The sequence below is a fragment of the Bos javanicus genome, chromosome 19 (genome assembly GCF_032452875.1).
Source record: "Bos javanicus breed banteng chromosome 19, ARS-OSU_banteng_1.0, whole genome shotgun sequence".
In the NCBI taxonomy this organism is placed as follows: domain Eukaryota; kingdom Metazoa; phylum Chordata; class Mammalia; order Artiodactyla; family Bovidae; genus Bos; species Bos javanicus.
In genome coordinates, this window is record NC_083886.1 from 51,276,245 (window position 1) to 51,297,069 (window position 20,825).

The 20,825-nt window shown below is 49.8% G+C and overlaps 1 protein-coding gene across 5 annotated transcripts in view; it reads right to left on the reverse strand.

The window, feature by feature from the left end:
• The window catches only part of TBCD (tubulin folding cofactor D), a 148,660-nt gene that overhangs the window by 27,506 nt on the left and 100,329 nt on the right, over nucleotides 1–20,825 (reverse strand). For all 5 annotated transcript variants that reach the window (XM_061392425.1, XM_061392424.1, XM_061392422.1 and 2 more), the window contains exons 17-23: nucleotides 19,783–19,868; nucleotides 13,829–13,909; nucleotides 10,240–10,313; nucleotides 8,671–8,788; nucleotides 8,008–8,068; nucleotides 6,366–6,388; nucleotides 1,005–1,036 (exon numbers count right to left, since the gene is read on the reverse strand). In XM_061392425.1, coding sequence (XP_061248409.1) covers nucleotides 1,005–1,036; nucleotides 6,366–6,388; nucleotides 8,008–8,068; nucleotides 8,671–8,788; nucleotides 10,240–10,313; nucleotides 13,829–13,909; nucleotides 19,783–19,868 — 475 coding nt within the window. The remainder of the gene's footprint in view (nucleotides 1–1,004; nucleotides 1,037–6,365; nucleotides 6,389–8,007; nucleotides 8,069–8,670; nucleotides 8,789–10,239; nucleotides 10,314–13,828; nucleotides 13,910–19,782; nucleotides 19,869–20,825) is intronic.

The following is a 20,825-nucleotide window of genomic DNA, read 5'->3' on the forward strand; positions in this document are numbered from 1 at the left end:
CCTGTCTGTCCAGCAGGATGCCTGTCACCCCTACATGTTTTGGGGGTGCAGAGTCCTAGGAGTGGCCATGCAGGGCAGAAGACTGCACATTTTTAATCCTAAGAGACAATGCCCTTCGCAACCGGAAAATGCTGTAACAACATATACTCCAGAGCAGGCGTTCCATCAGCAGAGGATCACCCAGCTCTGACGTAGCCAATATGATCGAGAAGACGCGTCCTCCTCGTGGAGCTAACCAGCATCTCCCCAGCAACCAGGTGAGGCTGAAAACTTCCTGGGTAGGAAGTTTTTTAGGGACCAATGTGATCACTTAATTTCTCCTAAAATTTCCTTCAAGTTTTAAAAAATGTACCTCCTACACTTAAGTTTAATCAGGAATTAATCAGTTAAATATCCGTTAATTAGAGATTTAGCTTTGTATATGTGTGCAGAGGGGACACAGTTTTGGTTCCTTCCACGTGGTTCCTTGGGACATCATCAACCACTCTATCAACTGCCCTCTTCAGCCAGGTTGGAAACACGTACCTTCTTTGTCACACGTGAAATCCCATGTACGTTTGAAACTTCTGATTCTCCCTTCTGTTTTATCAATCTATCATATTGAAGAGGGAAAGAGGGCAACATTCGCATTCCTAACTGTATCACCCCTTCATGGGACACTTACTCTACTCATTCATCCCACCCCAGAGGCTGCCAGCCCCGTGGCTACTAAAATGTATCTGGACCCACAGAAGCTGAAAATTAAGAGCCTGGGGTGCACACACACAGGAGAAGCAGCGGGCTGAGCAGGCAGCCCTGGAGTTAGGATGTGCAGGCCAGGTGCACCGCCACAGTAACTCTGACCAGAAAACGGCCCGGCCACTGGTCCCTGCAAAGGAGCCCATCAGGGAACTTTACAAGGTGGAAAACAAGTAAATAAATACCCTTGGGACTTTTGTCTTCCTTCAGTGGTGGGAAGAAAGGACCTTGCCCCACAACCTGCAGCCTCTGTTGCTCAGACCTACCTGCTTGTCTCATGAGCTCTCCTCCCAGACCCCTGAAAATTAATGAAAACAAAGTTAAAACTCTTGTTATACAAAACAACGTAAATATTTTCACCGAGTAACAGATGTAACTTCAGGCTCCAAAAAATATTAAGACGACATTAAAGAGCTGCATTTGTTGTTGGCCACGTGAACTACTTTTTATGAAAAGAAATGAAAATATGTGCTGTGACCGCTTATGAGATGATTTTCAGTTTTCACTGGAGACTCTAATCCCTGGTATGAATTATATCACAGAATCACATGTAACAAACTCCAAACACTGTTCAACTCTTATTTTGTAAAAACTACAGGAACTTAAGGCACCAGGAAGATATCATCACCCAGCAGGATCGGGGAGAGGGGCTGCCCGCCTGGACCCCCGACTGACGTGGGACGCTGACGATGGGGAACTGGTGGACATGAGTTCAAGAAACACTCCGGGAGAAGGCAGGAAAGCTATGGCTTCCGGCCGAGGCAGAGGAACAGGATTCGAGTTCGCCCTCCTGCCTCAAACAAGTGGAAAACTGGACAAACATCCAGAGGCTTGCACACAGAGGTGTGGGAGGAGAGAAGGAGCAGCCAGGGCCCAGCAGGGAGGCCCCCGCAGATGGAAATGGGGAGGCCAAGGCGGCCGGAATCTGAGGGGCTGCGGAGCAGCACCCCAGCGCTGACCCTGAGCTGCACGTTCGAGAAAGGAAACCACCTGAGTCTGAAAGAAGAAAAACACTCCTAAGGAGAAGGCGGGGCACGCATAGGAACCCATACAGGCGGGGAGGAGCCCCCTCAGGCAGAGCACGGGCCTCCTCAGGCACAGGCACCAGGAGACCCCCGCAAGGAGCACCTGAGCGGCCGGCCCACTTGTTTTGGCCCTGCCAGGCCTCCAGAGCCGGCTGTGAAAGGGTCCAACTGACCCACCACGCGAGCAGAGCCCGACAGCAGCAGGCGGCGCCCAGCGACAGAAACACCACAGAGCCCAGCGCCCCGCTGAGAATCAGAACACCCCTCACGACTCCAAGAAAACACAGACCCAGCAGCTCCCCAAGAGGAGGGGATACACACACAGGGTTGTCAGAACAGCTCTCAGCTCATGCACATGTCCCAGGAGGGGAGGAGAGGGACTGAGTCACAGCAAGACACAAACAGGACCTCAAGAAATAAAAACACAGACCTGAAAAGAAAAGCTGCACTGAACGCAATCAACGATGATGGGAACAGAAACCAAAGCAATAAAGACGAAGAGGTTAAAGAGACCCAGCTCAAAGATAAGCGAATCACGTAAAAATGACAGAGTCCGTTTAAATAGCCTCCGGTGGACCAAGTACAGGGCGGTTTAAGTCAGAGAAGGAATAACAAGGACGTTACTAAATTACAACATGGTGTTGGCGGGGGTTGGGGGCCGGTGCACGAGTCTATAGTGATACATCAGACAGGCAGACAGCAGGGTGGGAGTGGGGAGGGACGCTGCTCTTTGCAGACAAGTCTCAGAAAATGCACATGGAAAGAATGAGGGAATCAGCCAGGCACCCACTGGCAGACCACAGGGTGATGGCTAACTCAGGCAAGGCCGGCGCTGGAAACCAGGATCCACGAGTCTTGAAACCACCGTCAGGCCAGTTGCTAGCTGCAAGGGGGTGCATGCCTCTCACCGGCACGTCTGACCTTCTGGAGGTCGTCCCTAAACCCAGGGGTCAAGTCAGCGTCTCCACCAGGGGGCAAACACACCGATGTCACAGGCAACACAAGGGTCCGCAGGGCCGCGCCGGCCACGCCGGCCACGCCACAGGCGAGCCAGAGCCGGCCATGCCAGCCACGCCACGGGCGAGCCAGAGCCGGCTGCACCGGCCACGCCATGGGCGAGCCAGAGCCGTCATGCAGGGAGCACCCCAGCAAACCCGGCATGTGCGACGGCACACAGCACACCTGGCCTGAAAAGAGGCTGCGTCGTGCAAAGCAAAAAGGGGGCTAACTGAGTAACACCAAACACAGCACAAAAACTTGAGTAGGTCCTAGCTCAAGGGGGAAAGAAGGCTACGGAGAGCATTTGAAGACAAGCTGAAGGAACCTCCGCTTACAGGTCACGGAGGTCACATGGAACCTCCTGGGTGCACTGCAGACGCTGGTCGTATGTGGTCACACAGGAGAAAGTCCCTGCTCTTCCCTGATCCTTTCTCAAATTTTAAAGAGGAAGTAACAGGCCCAGAACTTACTAAAGAAAACAAACAACACACGTATACAGAGAGAAAGAAAGCAAACGGTCAAGATGTTATGAATGACTGACTGAGGTGGGGAAGGGTGAACAGGCATTCCCTGCGTGATTCTTTTAATTTTACTTAGACCCCAAACTCAAGATAAAACGTTCAGGGTTAGGGAAAATCAGTCCTTGCTACGTCCTCCCCCAGGAAGATTTCTGAGCACAGTCCGCCCAAGAGAACGCAGTTCCCAGAGTCGCTCACATCTCTGAGAAAGCAAGGGGGCCCCAAAGAGACCGGGGGAACCCAGCACCCCTGAGGCCACAAGGCCGTGGCTCCCAGGACAGCAGGCGGCCTCCCAAGGGCCAACTGCTTCACTCACAGAGGGGCAGGAGCACACCCCCCAGGGGACCAGAAGAGAGGGCGGGTGCAAACCCCACATGCAACTCACATTTCCCTCCAAGATCAAGATCCAGCTCCCTCGACCACATGACCTGCCGTTTCCATTTCCCCACAGTTCACATTTCTTTAAGACTTTCTGTCCTGCAAAGGATGGCCTGTCACCACTCCTGCAGGAGGGCCTGACGCTGCCAGACACGTAGGGACTGGGCCGTGGCCACCACAAGCAACGAGGCCCCCACGCACTCAAGTGTCAGAGGAAATTCAGCGAGGGCTCCCCAGAGAGCTCCAGGCCCGCTGACGGAAGTGCCTGCCAGGTTTCAGAGCTTGGGCGTTCCCAGTCAGGAGCACCACGCAGCCTGGCCAGGAGTTCTCACCCTCCTGCCCCTCCTCAACAGGGATTCTCCTTCCAACCTGCCGGACACAGCGAGTGCTCAGAGCTCCCACTGCACACGGCGGTCCTCCCAGCACAAGCCCCCCACAGCCAGCCAGCACTGACCACCCCTGGTGTCACAGGGCCGCCCTGTCAGTACCTGTGAGATGCTCCAGCCCTGTGTCCTTTGCCAATGTAAGAGGGATCTTCAGGTCACGTGGGACCCAAGGTTCTAGCACCAGACTGACCTAAGGGGTCCCTTCCAGGAGAGAGGATTTACTTCCATAGGCGAGGCTGCTTCCTGGAGGTGAGGGCCAAGAAGGAAGGGTCTGGAGCTTTGTCCCTTCCAGCTCCAAGGAGGTCCCAGCTATGGAGGTCTGAGCCTGAGAGGGCTCTGCCAGGCAGGATCCTCCATTTACTTGGGCCGGGAGCCCTGTGGGAGGTCAACACTGGTAGTGCCATCTGTGGTGGGGCCTCACATCACAGAGAATCAGCTCAACCCAATGGAAACCCTGGATGCCAAGGCTGGGGGGGGGTGGTCTCCCTGGGTGGCACAAGCTGTGTATCACAAGTAGCCATTAGGAGGATTTGGTTTGACTCCACGGGGACAGGACCCAGCCAGGAAGCTGTGCCTCATCTGCCAGGGACTCTGTCCTCTGGGCCTTTTATGTTGCTGATTTGAATGAACACTTTTGCAGCAATAAGCCACAGTCACAGCATCAAGAGCTCAGTTGGTAAAGAATCCGCCTGTAATGCAGGAGACCTGGGTTCAATTCCTGGGTTGGGAAGATCCCCTGGAGAAGGGAAAGGCTACCCACTCCAGTATTCTGGCTGGAGAATTTCATGGACTGTATAGTTCATGGAGTCGCAAAGAGTCAGACATGACTGAGTGACTTTCACTTTCATTTTTTCCCACAGCACCAAAGGCTATGCTAAGTGCCGAGTCCTTCTGCCAGCCCAGTCCCTGATCCTGGGAGTGGTCTCGGGGACCTCCAAATTCACAATCAGAAAACAGTCGAAGGAAATAGTGGGGCTAAGCTGGATCTCACAGGTCAGGACTGGACACTCGGATTCAGGCCCCTGCAGTCTGGTCCTGTGGGGCACGTGCCCTCCCTTCTGTGGTCTGTGTGGGAGTCATATCTGGGGAACAAACACTGCTGAGGCGCCAGGCCCGTCCCACCCAGAGCCCTTGTTACACCAGATGCCACGCGCATCATCTCCCTACGCTGGTCTCAAGGAAGGGGCTTCTTTTCTATTACTTTTGAGATTTATCACTAGAAAAGAACATTTAAAGGCAATGAACAGATGTGCATTTGGAATTTGTAAAATGCTAACAATATCATCAGAAGCCTTCAGCTCCAAAAAAAGCCACACACGACAAAAGCACACTGGCCCTAGGGTGGCCAGGGGTTCACTCCTCAGTTCACCTGGCATGCAGCTCACTCCCTGCTCATCCATGGTTAGTCCAGCAGAGTTCAGGCCACTTCATCAGGAACAAGTGAACACGTTTTCATGTATGAGAAAATGAGTCGTTCCTCTCTATTTAAAACAGATGAAAAGCAGGCAGGCAGCACTGGTGGAACAGCCAAGAGCGCCCACAGGAACTCCCTCCAGGCCTCCACCCAAGAAGCAGAAACCGGGAGGCAGAGCCACACCCACGGGTCCAGGTCCACACCAGGCCCCGCCCACCCAGCAGGAGACTCGCTCAGCAGAGTTATCACCTGCAGGATGCCTCTTAGGGAAGGACCATTAAACAGGAAACAGACACCACCAAAGAGCCCAGGAACCTCGTCCCGTCTCCACACTGACCACAGAGGGTCCTGACACAGGTATTCACCCAAGAAAAACAGAAACACACGTCCACACCAAGACTCATATGCCAATATGCACAGAAGTGAAGATGCCCATCACCTGGCAAGAAGGTACCAAGCACACAGGTCGCTGACCACCAACAGCTCTATGGGAGAACACACCGCTATACACCAACCACACGGTGAATCTCAGAAACAGCACTCTCGGTGAGAAAGACCAGACCCTAAGACTGCACAGTATAGTTCTATCCACATGATAGTCAGAGGGCGGACCACAGCCACCAGGGCAGAGGGGACCTGCTGCAAAGGGCAGAAGGCAGATCCAGCCGGTGCCGCTGCTGCGGGTGGTCTGTCCACAGCCACAAGCCTGTCAGGCTCCACAGTCAAAGGCGGAAGCTTCTCGTCATGTTGTCTGTGAAGCTCAGAACCCAACCACGCCTTTCACGGCTCTTCACTCGCTCAAATACGACACACAGATGACTCAGCAAGGACCACTCAGGAGATGCCCGTGACTAGGGGCCCAATGTTTTCTTCACAAAACATAAAACTTTAGGTATGTAAATCTTACCTGTATAACTGACGATCGTAAAGCTAAAAATAAAGAATTGAAAATTAGTCATCTGAATTACTAGGATTTAAAAATATAACACAGCAGGTATATAACATCAACGAGCATCAGAAGGAGAACAGAGACAAGCACAGGCGGGCGTCTCGCAGGAGGGCTGACGGAGTGCACTCCACTCTCCAGGAGCACCTCGCTAAGAAGCCCCTCCCTCGCTAAGACCCTCCGGCACAACTGCGCTTGATCCCCAAGACAGCCCAGATTCCTCCCTCCCTGGCCTGGTAGGGAAACCGAGGGTCAGAGCAGGGAGGAAGAGGGTCACCAGCCAGTGACAGCAGGGAGATGCCTGGATACCGGACCTGCCCCCCAACAGCCCCTCAGGCAGAAAATTAAGCCTGCCAGCCCTTCTCCTGGCAAGGAACTCAGAGAAGCACCTCAGCATCCCACTAACTACCGTCCCTGCCCCCACTCACTGAAAGCTCATGCTGTGCCAAAAACTCCACCCAACTCTCCAGACACATTCTTCAGTTCTCACAGAAACTCAAGCAAGTAGGTTCCGCTATCATCCAGGCTCTACAAAAAAAAGAAGCCGAGGACGGGGTGGTCCCCACACTGAACCTTCTACAGCACCACTTGGCATCAGCCTGGCTCCACAGTGTCCAGGTAGCACCAGACTCCACTCTACAGTGAGAAATGAGGGCTTCTCTGGCGGTCCAGGGGTTAAGAGTCCGCCTTGCAATGCAAGGGACATGAGTTAAATCCCTGGTCGGGGAACATCACCCCTGCACCACAACTCCCGAGATCAAGCTCTGGAGCCCGTGAGCCACAAATACTGGAGCCCAAGCGCCCTGGAGCCCACGCTCCAAACAAGAGAAGCCATCACCATGAGCAGCTCAAGCACTGCAACGGAGAGTAGCCCCTGCTTACCGGGATGAGAAAGCCCGCGTGCAGCAACAACGACCCACCACAGCCAAAAACATACACAGAGACACCCTTAAAGGTGAGAGACGCACCTCAACAGATGAAATGACTTTGCTAAAATGGAAATGAAAGCTAACAGCACCAACGGGATGAGGGGAGGATGTCAAAATGGTCAATTATCACATAAAAATCCTACAACAGAACTCAACCCAGAACAACAAATGGTAAAGCTTAACACTCAAGAGTGACTTTCATGCTATCCTATAACATTCAGACCCAGAGCTCGTACTTCACCAATTTTGAGTCACAAAAAGCCTTTGAGAATCTCAAAACCCAGAAAAACACACACACCTCCCCCCCAGAGAAGTGCATACATAAACCCTGGGTGTGACTGCAGACGTGGAGCTTCCCCCGTGGGGGTAAAGCTGGGGGCGCAAGGCCTTCTGTGAGCCACCACCCACCCACCATCCCGCGAGAATGCCCGGATCGAGGAGGGCGGCCAGGCAGTGCAGCAGGACCAGACGAGAGGCAGGCACTCTCTGCCAGGCCCAGCGGGGGACACTTGGCCACAGAGGAGAGCCTGAGCTCACCCCCAGGGTTCGTGCCCAAAGCCCCAGGACCGACTCCAGGCTGTACTTGGAGCTGAGGAGCGGGAAGGGCGTGGGGGCAGGGAGGCCCCCAGGCACCAGGAGACCGAGGAGGGGGCGCCCCTGCGGCTCACACTGACCTGCTGGTGGATCTGCTTCAGGCCATGCATGGCCTTCTCGTCCAGGAAGTCCGAGACGGGCCTGCAGGAATTCAAACATGACATGTGAGGACCATGGTTTTGAGTCTGGGGCGGGGGGCTTGAAATTCCCAGGAGCCCTGGGAAGAGAAGTAGGGTCAACTCAGATCCGCTATCATCGTGCCCCCAGGGAACCACCTCGAGGGACAGGAATCGACTTTATATATCACAGTTTTCCTCAAGGTGGAGTTCAGGAGCCATGGCACAGACATAACAGTGTGTGGTGAGCTGTGTCTCTGAGGAAAAGTCAGTCAGAAAGTAAGAAGATGGAGCAGCTGCTTCACAAAACATTCTCGACGTTCAGACGTTCTCAGCCACCCCATACTGCGTCTGTTGTTATTTATACCAACTGCACCAACAGAAGAGGCTCCTGGTTGAAACTTTTATATCCTCTAGTATTTTACATTATTCAAAGTGACAAACGAACACAGAATACTGAATACACGGCTACTCCACACCAAGTCTGGAAAACGTGTCTTTGCTTTACAATTTGTTTAAATCTCGGAAAGAACGAGGTGACAAGAGAAGCCCAGTGAGGTGGGATCCCCTAGAGAGGACAGGGGACCGCTGACAGATGTTGTCAGGTGCAAATGAAGGGGCTCCTACCTGCCCTGCTGCGTGGCCAGCGTGTGCAGGCTGCGGGCGACCTCTGCGCAGGCGAGCACGGCCCCGTGCCGAGTGTGCAGGTCTGGACTCTGTGTCATCGACAGCAGACGCGGGAACACTGCCAGGACACAGCGGGAGAGGCACACGGGGTGACTGTCAGACGCGCGGGTTCAGGATCCAGGGGAGAATGCACCCGCTCAGTTCTGTCACTATCTCACAACCAGGGCGAAACTAAGGCCTCCGACACGCCGAACCCCATCAGCAGACGCATGAGCAAGGAGGACGAATGTGACTTAAGAGGATACTTGTCCCAAATAGCACACATCTCCAGGGCCCCAGACACAGGGTGGTGACTCAGGGTGAGGACAGACAGCAGGGAAGAAGGAAAACAGACTGTTTTCCAGGTCCTTCCCATTGTTCAGGGACCCCCACGGCTGTGCTGGGGGGCAGCGAGGACAGAGGCTGGGCTGTAGAACCCTTCAGCCAACACACGTTGGCTCAGCCAGGAGTTCCCTCCTTGCTGCTCAGAGCAGAGAAAACCTCGGAGCCTGTGCTCTGGGGACAGAAAGCAGGACCAGAGTCCCTGCAGCCTGGCCGGGAGTACAGGTGAGGAGTCACAACCACAGAGGCTCTGTCCTTCCAGCCCCACCAGCCAGGGAAAGCATGGTCACAGCCCTGCAGAGGCCGTGGACATCAACAGCATCCTTGCTGGGAGGGGGCCGTCACGGGCACTCAGATGTGGCAGTGGTCAGTGTTTAAGAATCCTAGAGCAGTCAGCACTCCTGAACTGGGAAGAAAGCGTCCCCTTCATTCAGGCAGCAGGATCAGCATCAAAGGGAAGTAAACACCAGGAGAGATTTCTGACATTAATTAAGAGACCACGAAGGACCTTCACAGGCCCCAAGTCCTCATGTAAAATCCTAGAGTGTCTGCATAAAATCAGTAACTCCAACTGAGCAACTGTAATCCAACAACAGTCACTTCTCTAATAAAAAACGTCAGTGGGAATAAGTACAAATCGAAGAAACCTATGTATTGTTTCCTGAATTGAAATCAGATGCCTACTGATTCCAAATAGAAAAGCCATGATGGAACAAATACAGGGTCTTTTCTTAACGATAAGGGCATGTCATTAACTCAGACTGGCCGTCTTGTTCCTGAGTAGAGCACACTCAGGCCCAGCCCAGGAAGTCAGCAAGTCCCCCGCAGCCCTAGGGAGGCAGCTCACTGTTTTGTGTGTTATATTATGAGCTGCTTCACTTGTTTCAAGGCTCATCCTGAAACGCACACAGTGCACAGCAGATCCTCCACTCTGGCTGGGATGGCAGAGGAATGAGCCCTGGGGCTCCCGGGGACACGCATACCTCAGTGCTCACAGCGCCTGTGCTCCCAGAGGCTGGGGCGCCTGGTTTGTGTTCTGTCCCCAACGAAGCACAGACCAGCTCTTCACACCCTTCCCAGCAAGAGAGAGACCCTCAGGTCTTAACATCAGCGTTCTGCTGGGTGTGTGTGCGTGTGTCTGTAGCGCACACCCTTGTGCACGTGTGAGGGCATGTGGGCAGCACCTACCTTCGCGGGCAGTGTGCTCGGGCGCTCGCTGCGCCAGGTTCCGCAGCGCCTTGGCGGACAGCTCCCTGATGGTCCTGGGGGCGGGGCAGACAACACTGTTAGTCCTGCAGGCTGAGGAGTCTGGCTTTCACTCAGAACAGTGTGCGGGAGCTGTCTCCTGGCCACTTAGCCAAACACTATGAGAAAAGATACAAATAAACTAGCAAATAAGAACCTCTGTTCCTAAATGAGGGAGACAGCCTTCACCAAGAGGCGGCACTACATGCAAGCCTGCCATCTGCGTGGCGCTGGATGGCCACGTGGGTCTAACCTCCTGCACCCCGAGGGACACAGAGGACAGCAGTACCGGGAGTCTGGGCAACACCACTGGGAAGATCACAGGCGGAACGAGGGAAGTTCCAGTGGCTCAAGCTAATACACAGGAGGTGCACATCACATCAGTGCAAACATCTCCAATCAAGGCACAGTTGGTACGTTCTCAGCACACAACAGGACGACCCCAAGACTGGGTAAAAAGCCAAGCCTGCCAGGGGCCGGACAGGCTCTGATCAAACTCAGAGGGCCACTTGTGAGACGGATGCCCGCCTCCATGCACGCCCCCCAGCCCCATCCCAGCAGTGATCTTCCCAATTAGTGCACTTTGAAGATAAGCTTTCTGTATTTAAAAATAATATTATTTATCATCTCAATGTCAGACCTCATTTATAAAACTCTTAGGAAAAAACATAAGGGGAAAGCTTCATGACATTATATTTGGCAATGTTTTTCTTGCCAAATCTAAACTTTTTTAGATCTTTTTCTAAAATGTTTTCCAACACCAAAAGCACAGGCAGAGGAAAAACTATGTACACTGACGACAGACCAACTGATTACAGATAAACTGGGCTTCCGAGTGTCACAGGACACCATCAACAGAGAAAAGGCAACTTACAGAATGGGAGAAAATACTTGCAAATCATGTATCTGATAAGGGACTAACATCCAGAATATATAAAGAACTCTTAAACCCAACAACAACAACGAAAACGAAGTAACCCATAAAGATCAACACGTTAGAAAAAAGCAGAAGGTAACAAGTACTGGTGAGGATTTGCACAAACTGAAATCCTTGTGCATTGGTATTGGGAATGTTAAATGGTACAACCATTATGAAAAACTATGGATCCCACTTCTGGGTATATACCCCCAAAACAGAGAGCAGGGTCTCAAAGAGATATTTATACATCCATATTCATAGCAGCATTACTCACAACAGCTGAAATGTGGAAGCAACCCAAGGATGATGGATAAAGAAAATGTGGCAAGTATATAGAATGGACTCCTGCTTGGTCTTATAAAGGAAGGAGATTTTGACACATGCTACAGCATGGATGAACCCTGAAGGATGTTATGTGGAGTGAAATCTGCTGGGCACCAAAGGACAAATCCTGCAGGCTTCCACATGAGATTCCTACAAGATTCATATCCACAGAGACAAACAGGGTTGCCACAGGGAGGGGAGTCAGTGGTTAATGGGTATGGAGTTTCAGTTCTGCAAAGATGAAAAGGTTCTGGAGACTGGTTGCACAGAAAGGGGAATGTACTTAACTGAACACGAAAAGTGATTAAGACATTAAGATAAATATTATGTGCATATTACCAAAGTCAAAATTTTTTAATTATGTTTATCTTGATACATACATTATTTGCGGTATGGCCAAGTATCAGAAAATGTTTATTTTTTTTTTAATTGAAGCACAGTTGACTTACAATGTTGTGTTTATTTCTGCTGTATAGCAAAGTGACTCGGTTATACGTATGTATTCTTTTTCATATTCTTTTCCATCATGGTTTATCAGGATATTAAATATAGTTTCCTGTGCTACACAGTAAGACATTGCTGTTTATCAAAAAATGTTTAAAAAGAAACCCAAAACACTGGACAATACCTTTCAAAAGTATATACTATTAGAAGTATAACAGGATACCTACACTAGTGAAGGATTCTGCAAGGCTCCCCATTTTCCAATAGCCATGTATTCACAGGAAATTGAAGAGACCCCGTTTATCAACTTTTAGCTCATATCTCTTTATGGATATAATCTAGGCCAAAAACAGAGAAAGGCAGAAGTATCTCCGCCTCTGAAGAATCATTTAAAAATTAGGCATAATCTTGTTCCATGAATCCTAACATTTGAAAAAAGTCTGAGCAGGTATTACCATGAGGACCTTCAGATCTGACTGCAGTTATCCTTCCATTCATGAATCCTGGAAATTTCAGGTTTTTAGAGCTTATACTAAAAAGAATACTTCCACAAAGAATGTTTTAAATAAAATTAACAATTTAAAAAATGAGGAAAAAACAGAAACCACATAGTAAAATGACAAGTGTAAATTAAACGACACGGATAACCACATCAGATGTGAAAAGTCTAAAGCCCTCAAATAAAAGGCACTGGTCGCCAGGCTCGATGTAAAGGAAGGACCGTCTGCCGTCCCCCTACAGACAGATAGGGGTGCGAGGTGACGGGGGCTGTGACAGGCCTCTTTTTGTAAGGCCCCAAGCTTAGAATGGTTTTCATATCTTTAAAGGATTTTATAAAGACCAAAAAACAATAAAATACATGGGACAATGACCCAAAATATTACTCTCTGGCCCTTACAAGAAAAAGCTTGCCAACCCTTAAGCTATAATCATATCAAATTACACTTTAAGATAAGAAATCTAACATGAAACAAAAAGAGACAATACATTTGGAAGATACCAAAAAAGTTAGAAATGTATATGCACCTAACCAGAGAGTCTCACCCAAAATACACGAAGGAAAAAAGACAGAATTGAAAAAGAAATAAACATTTCAACAACAGCTGGAGATTTCAATGGCTAAAAAGTTTAGTTTAACACCATGGGTGACATAGTTGCTATTTTGGTTTTATATGTCCTACTGACCACAAGCAACAGCCACTATAAGCTGGGATTCCAGATGTAGAACCTGGAGAAACTCCTTACACACACAGGCGTCTGTGTCCCTCAGACCTCGGCCTGAGCGCCGGCAGCTACACAGAGCTTTCCAAGAGAAAATAAGCTGTTTTCCCAGAGGTGCTGACAGCAGCGCTGATAACCCGCTCTGGGTCATACAATGGCCCTCCCCATTGGACGGACACGTTTAACTGCTGGGAAATGCGAAGACACCTTGAAACTGCCCCGTAATCAGGAAAAAGCAAAGGCCTGCCTGGCTCCAGGAAGGATGGAGGAGACGGCTAAGCGGCCAAATGGAGCAGATGTGAGGTGGGAGGCCGTGGCCATAGAGGGGTGAGTGGATCTCACAGCCCAAGTTCCCTGCCCTCATGACATGGGAATGTTTACACACCCAGCACATGTCACTGAAGTCTCCAGAAGTAAAGCTGGAGGTAGACCATTAACCAACACATCAGGTGTGAAGAGTGGAGCTTACATTACTTCTCAAGTGTTACTTCAAAAATACGAAATCTATAATCAAAAAACATATCAAAGGCTTACGAGCTCAATTTAATCTCTCCCTTGGGAAATAATATGAATTCTTATTTGACAGACAAATTACTTAGGCAAACACAAAAACACAAAACCTACCCGTCCCAGTGGCCGACCTTCATGGTGACCAGGTGCTCTATCATGGGTTGCGTGTACTCAGGAAAGCCGGCAATAAACATGCTGGAAAAAACAATGTTCAGAGACGGTGAGAATGTGCAGGAACAGGCACTCACACACTGCTTCTGAGAACATGAGGCGATAGATATAACCACTTTCAAAAACTGTTTGGCAGTTTCCTATAAATCTTTTAACTTTCCTATAAATCCCCTTTTAAGTATTTATCTAAAAGAAATGAAGATATAAATCCACAAAAAGACTTCTAAATACATAAAGACTTCAAGCAGCTTCATTCATCAGAGCCCCAAAGAGAAAACGCCCTAAATGTCTGTCTATAACAGGACTAACACATAGACGGCAACAGTGGCAGACTCAAGACAGCTCAGCAATAAAGAGGAACGAGCTACACACACGCGCACAGTAAGTGTGACTCTCTGAAACCACTGTGCTGAGAGAAACCAGGTCCAAGAATCTGTTCTTTCTGATTCCACTTGTGCGACATTCTACAAAAGGCATCAGTGAGCTACGGTGATGGGCAGAGCAGCGCCTGGGGCCAAAGAGCTGAGCTCCTCACATGTCAGTGGCAGTGCTGGCCACCAAGTGTGCAGGCTGCCAGCGCTCCCTGAACTGTACGCTTCATGTGAGGTTAGCTGATGAGGTGTAATTATGCCTTAAAAATGAAAGTTCCATCTGAAAATACCATAGGAGAACTTCTAAAAATAGTTTCCAAGTGGGACACGCCTTTCTAATTATGACTCAAAACCCAGGAGCCAAAAAAGAAGAAATTGGTACCTTCAAAATACTCAACCAAAGGAGAAAAATGCTGCCGGGAAAAACACACCATAAAACAAAAAAATATCTGCAACTGCTATCACAAACAAGAGACTTCTGTAACATGGAGTATTTCCAAATCAATAATATCATCACCTAGGAGAAAAATCACTCAAGTTTATAGAAAAGATACAGCTCAAACATTCAGTGTCATTCAATGGGAAACAGAAAGAAAAATTTGTCCAAAGTTTTTGGCAAACTGCCAAAATCAGGGTTTTACAGCTACCACTGGAAGGATCTAGAAGCACCCAGAAACTGCTGGCACAGCCTCTGGAGACATCAAGTGGCACTGCCCAGGAAACTGAAAACGAATATCCATTGGTTCAGCAGTTCCACTTCTTCTAATTCACTCAGATATAACTACACAGGTGAGAATATACACAAGAATATTCACTCCACATCGTTCATAACAGCAGAAGACAGAAGCCAATGGCCAGGAGGGGGAGACCTACAGGTCACACTCCACATAAAGATATGGAAGGCTCTCCAAGACGCAGGACGTCACAGGCAGCAAACGGCGTCCAGGCTCTGCTGTGATGGCACACGCGCAGAGCTGCTCCTTACTACTGACAGCCAACTTGATTACTACAGGCTGACCTCGTCTTATTGTACTCCACAGACACTGCATATTTTACAAATTGAAGATACATGGCAGCCCTGCATTGAACAAATCAGCACCATTTTCCAGCAGCATTTGCTCACTTTGTGTGTGACATTTTGGTAATCTTTGCAACATTTCAAACTTTTTTTTCAATATTATTGTATGTGTTATGGTGATCTGTGAACAGTGATGGCTCATGTTATTATGACTTGCTGAAAGCTCAGATGATGGTTAGCAGTGTTTGGCAATAAAGCATTTTTAAATTAAAGCATGTACATTGTTTTTATAGACACCTAACTATTACCCCCTAACAGACTACAGATTTGTGTTAAGATACCTCTCATATGCAGTAGGAAACCAAAAAATTCATGTGACTCACTTTAACGCAATGCTCGCTTTCTTCAGCGGTCTGCCCGGAGCCCACAGTATCCCCGCGGTGTGCCTGTATCTGGCCAATCCTCTGTGGGTGAGCACTTGAGTGGCTCCCACCTTGGGCACCGTGTGCCACTGCTCAGCATGGACAAAAGGAAGTCAATACGCCCACAGACATGAGCCAAAGCTCTCTACAAGACACAGGAACTGGGGGTCAACAAGGACCCCCAGGGTAGAACCAGGTGCCTCAGAGGAGAGGGGAGATGCCCTGGTTTTCCCTAAACAACTCCTGCACCTTCTGAATTTTATACCATGCACATGTATTACTTACTCAAAAAAATGCACCTTTATACTTAATGCCTCTAAAACACCAACTGCTTACACATACTGTCTGAACCAGCCACACCACCTACATGCCCCACTGTGGACTTGTCCATCAGCCATGTGTCACACCTGTCCATCACCCATGTGTTACACCTGTCCATCAGCCATGTGTCATCCAAATACAGTGGACGACACAGAAGGCCAAGACGGGGGAACGGGATTTTACCCAAACCCTGTGTGGGCACAGTGCATGCACAGGTGAACACGGGTGCCAGGTGGGCATGCCTGTGCTACAAGGCATGAGCTCTGGGAGAGTCAAGTCAGGGAAAATCTGTGCTCCGGGCATGAGAGGAAGAAAAGCAGAGGCTTCTCCAGCAGCGAGCTGGATTGAGAGCCCCTCTAAAAATGAAGAAATCACCTAAGCGAGAGTCAGAAGAAAACAGAAAAGTCAGGACAGTCAAAGCTGTCAGAAATGGAGTCAAGATGTGACTTCTGGTCCCACATAACCTATGGGGCCCTGGCCCCACCCAACAAACAGACCCAACCCAGGCCAGCAACCTGGAGGTCCCAGAGAAGTGGGCAGACAAACCAGCAGCCTCACAGGAAGAACCAGAAAGGGGCTGGCCACCTGAATTCTAGTCTGAGCTCAGGCACTAACTAGCAGCTGACCTCGGAGAAGACGCGCTGCCGGAGCCACCAGCCCAGGCGGCCCTCAGCAGTTACAGGGACTCAGGCACGGAGGCCAAGTGCAAACTACGAGGGGCATCCACCACAAGGCGAGGACCACAGGGAGGAGAGCCAGGGAGGGTGTGCGACCCACTGGGAGCCAGGAGGCAGGGCGGGGCTGTGACAAAGAGAAAGCATTCCGTCCTGCACTCAGACAAGTGACGGGTGGTCATGGAGGCTCTGCAAGTGTACAGGACAGTGAGAGCGGGGCTACGGTGACAACTGAGCTGACACGCAGAGGGAATGTTTGAGGGTTGTTAGGAAGGAAGGAGTGACAGAACTAGGTCACCAACTGGACATGAGGATCGAGAGAAGGAGAAGCAAAACTGAGCTGATGATGTGGACAGCACCATGTTCACTGAGTTAGGAAGTAAGAGGGAAAGTTTACTCTGGGGCTTCCTTAGTTTGAAGCATTTACGGGACAGGAACATGCAAAACGACTAGAAAGCAAACCACTAGAAAGCAAAATATAACAAAATCCATCTTTAGAAGGATGCACAGTGCTGTGGTGCCAGCGATATGTTAACGAAGTTTACAACTGCACGAAGACAAAACCAACAAACAGTGCTCACAACTGCTCGTTACGCTACAGCAGAAAATAGCTGGGCAGAGAGAAGCACCGCCCGGACGCGCGCATCCGAAGTCAAGAGCCTCAAACGCCACCGGCTGGTGAGCAGGGGACAAGCCCGCGCAGGGGACTAGCACTGCAGCACTGAGGGGTGGTGACACACGGTGACAGGACCCACGCACCACGCGCCTGTCCTACACGCGCTAGAAAGGCCAACTCCAGCGACAGAAGGCAACTCAGAGGCCGTCAGGGCCTGGGTTTGAGGGAACTTTCGGAGTGACAGAAACATTCCCCGTGTTGACTGCAGAGGTGATTATGTACCTGCCAAAGCTCACTTTTTAAACTGGTGAATTTTACTGTATGCAAATCAGGAGGAGTGTCCACGTGCGTGCTCAGTACGGTCTGACTCTTTTAGACCCCACTGAATTCTAGGCTCCAGGCTTCTCTGCCCGTGGGATTTCCCAGGCAAAAACACTAGAATGCATCGCCATCTCCTACTCCAGGGATCTTTCAGACCCAGGGACTGAACCCGCCTCCCGTGTCTCCTGCACCAGCAGGCAGATTCTCAGCCACTGGAGGAGGGGCACCCGGAGACGGAGCCAGGTCTCTCGCCATCTGCGCTCTGGTGGCAGAGATCTGTGCCCGCCAACACTGCTCGGAATCTACTCGTTAAACACGAGCGATCTTCTGCGTGTCACCAGTACATGACAAAGCTGAGTCAAAGGAGAGGCAAGACGATGTCAGTCTCCCCACCTGATGGTCCTCATCCGCAATTCTGCGTCAGATTCCCCCATCTCCAGGAGAACCATCCACATACCAGCCCATACATCCGCTCAAGATGTGCCATGAGCCCCTCATGTTTGGTGAAGCTGAACTCCAGACCTTCCCCAAAACCCAAGGCATTGTCTCCCTCACTGGTACCCCCAACACCCCAATTCTCCTGGTGACCCAACTCCTGCACCCTAGCCGTCTCCTGACCATGTCCCCCCACCTCAGGAGGGGCCCTGTCTCCTTGCTTCCAGTTACCAAAACGTAACTACAGTGATATGTTCAAAATGCAGATTTGACCATCAAACCTCATTCCCTGACCTGAGGACAACTCAAGGACCACTGTGGCTCAGAAGCCCCACCCCGCCAGGCCGGGCCCTGCTCTGTGGACTCTTTCCTGCAGGGCTGTCCCCCCAGCCCCACCAGGCTCCTCTGGCATAGGACCCTGGGTGTCAGCCCTGCGTTGGGGCAAGAGGAGAGCTTCCCCAAAGCGCCCCATGGTAATGGGGTGCAGCCACAGCCCCCTGGTCCATGACTGCTGGACCCATCTGCACAAACTGCCTCTTGTCCAGGCGAGTGTGCAGAACCCTCTGTAAAAAAAGACAGACCCCAAGCCAGCCCATCTATGAAAAGCAGACCAACTAAGAGACCTCAGCCACAAGAAGAGCATGCCAAGGCCAAATGTTGCAAGTTTTTAGCCAGGAAACTTGGTCAAAGGTGGGAGATTCTCCATGTATAATACATGTTCAAAGATTAACAATCAAAGAAAACAGAAGTAAAACAGGAAAGAACTGATAAGGCAAAGGAGGCCATTAAATGCTGAGGAAAGGTGGAAAGGATGCTAAAAATACAGAGTCTGTTTGGACAAAGATTGTTTCTGGGAAAGAGGCCAAATGCTACATCTTTTTTTTAAAAAAAATCTGTCCATGCAGGTTGTGGAGAAATGTAGTTTCTGCACGGTACGCACAGCAGGGGTGTTGGGGAATTTATACTTCAGACACATAACGGGTAACAATTTAAAAAGGCACTGGTGTGCTTCCTCTCCCAATTTAAGGCAAATAAGTCACTTCATGAAATCATGCCCATCCTGTACTAGTGTTGCAATGGGTTAATTAACTGGACTCCCTGCCCCACGACTTAGTACGCTTTGATGTGATTTCTGTAAAACTGCAGTTAGGGACGTTAAATATTTATTCCTTGACCTGATTGCTCAAATACCTCTGTTTTACTCATAAAGAAGCTAGAGATAACTTCCACTGGGGAAACACTGCTTCACTGAAACAATAAAGGAACAGTCACTTTCAATCTGAGGGTTTATTCTGAGAAGCTCCCCAGCGGAGCAGTGGCCACACAGAAAGCAACACACGGTTCTGGCTCCTGGCTGTTCCCTGTAAAAGACCATGCTCTCAATGAAATAGTGGTTTAAGAGAAAAATCACCACCACAGCAGTGCTCCTCAAACCATTAACACCTCTTTAAAAGGTGAGCACCCCCTTCTCCAGGCCACCCTCCATGTGCTACTGTCCTCCTTTGGATTCTTTCGTATTTTGTGAAGTTTTATGTAAACAGACTCATACACTAGGCACTCTGTCCCATCAATGAGAAAAAAACCTTTTAAAACAGTTTTCAATCTTTTCACACATAAATTTACTTTCAATGGCTCTTCCAGACTCAAGAGACCAAACGGTGGAAACTGATCTGTGATTCAAAGAAAACACTGTATTTTACGATGACTATTAAAACTTACCTTATAACCAGGAAACAGTTAGATCTGTTACCAACAGCAAAGTAGTCAGCTGTGGTCAAAATATCGATCCCATGAGGGAAAGTACCCTAACAAAAAAATGGGGGAAAAAAAAGAGACGAAAATTATTTCAATGAATAAAAAAGGCATTTTCAAAGTTTGATAACCATATGCACATGAGTTAGGCTTATAAACAAACTGAGAAGTGCCGGGGAACGCAGACTTGGTTACTAAACTGACAGCTAAAACTACACGCCTTTACCAAGCTCACCCAAGGACTTTCAAGTCAAGGACTACTGACTGCCTCTCTGAGGCTGGACACTGTGCTAAAATTATTTGAAGCACTTAAATAAAATTTTTTCCTAACAATACTAGCATTTCAACTTTGAAATACTCTAAGAGCCGTTTCTCTAAACCACACACCACAGAAAGACATCAGATTTCAGCAGAACTCAAGTTCAGATTTCATTCCACCAGTTCCCCTCCAGCCAGAAGGACCCCAGAACCCCTGAGGGGGGCTGGCACCTGCCTGGGTTGTGAATCCTGGACAGGAGCCCACCCCCACAGCTGGTGGGAGAATGAGCAAGACAAAAACTGGGAGGTCACCTGTGGGGGCCCGACAGCTGACACCCAGGACCAGACTCTGAAACAAGCAGTTGGGGGGGTGTGGTCAGGGACACTGGCCACACCCAGCCACACGTTCCCAGCCTAGGCCCAGGCCCCACCCCAAAGTCTGCAAGTTATTACTGATACCACTCTCTGGTGACAATACTTGAAAATCTGAAAACATGACAATACGTTTTCTAAAAGGACATAAATGACAAACCTGCAACCCAGGAGCGAATGCTGTGCTGTCACTAACCATGAGGGTGCGGGGAGGCCTGGGTCCCTGGCACCCTTCCTCACTCTGAGCAAGCCCTAGGCAGAGGGACCCATAAACCGCTAACCTTCCACACTCTCTTTTTGAGGGAGCCCCACACATGAAGAACTGAACTTGAAATCTGACTCTGAATTGTCAATGGACCTTGGCAATTTTGTCACGGATA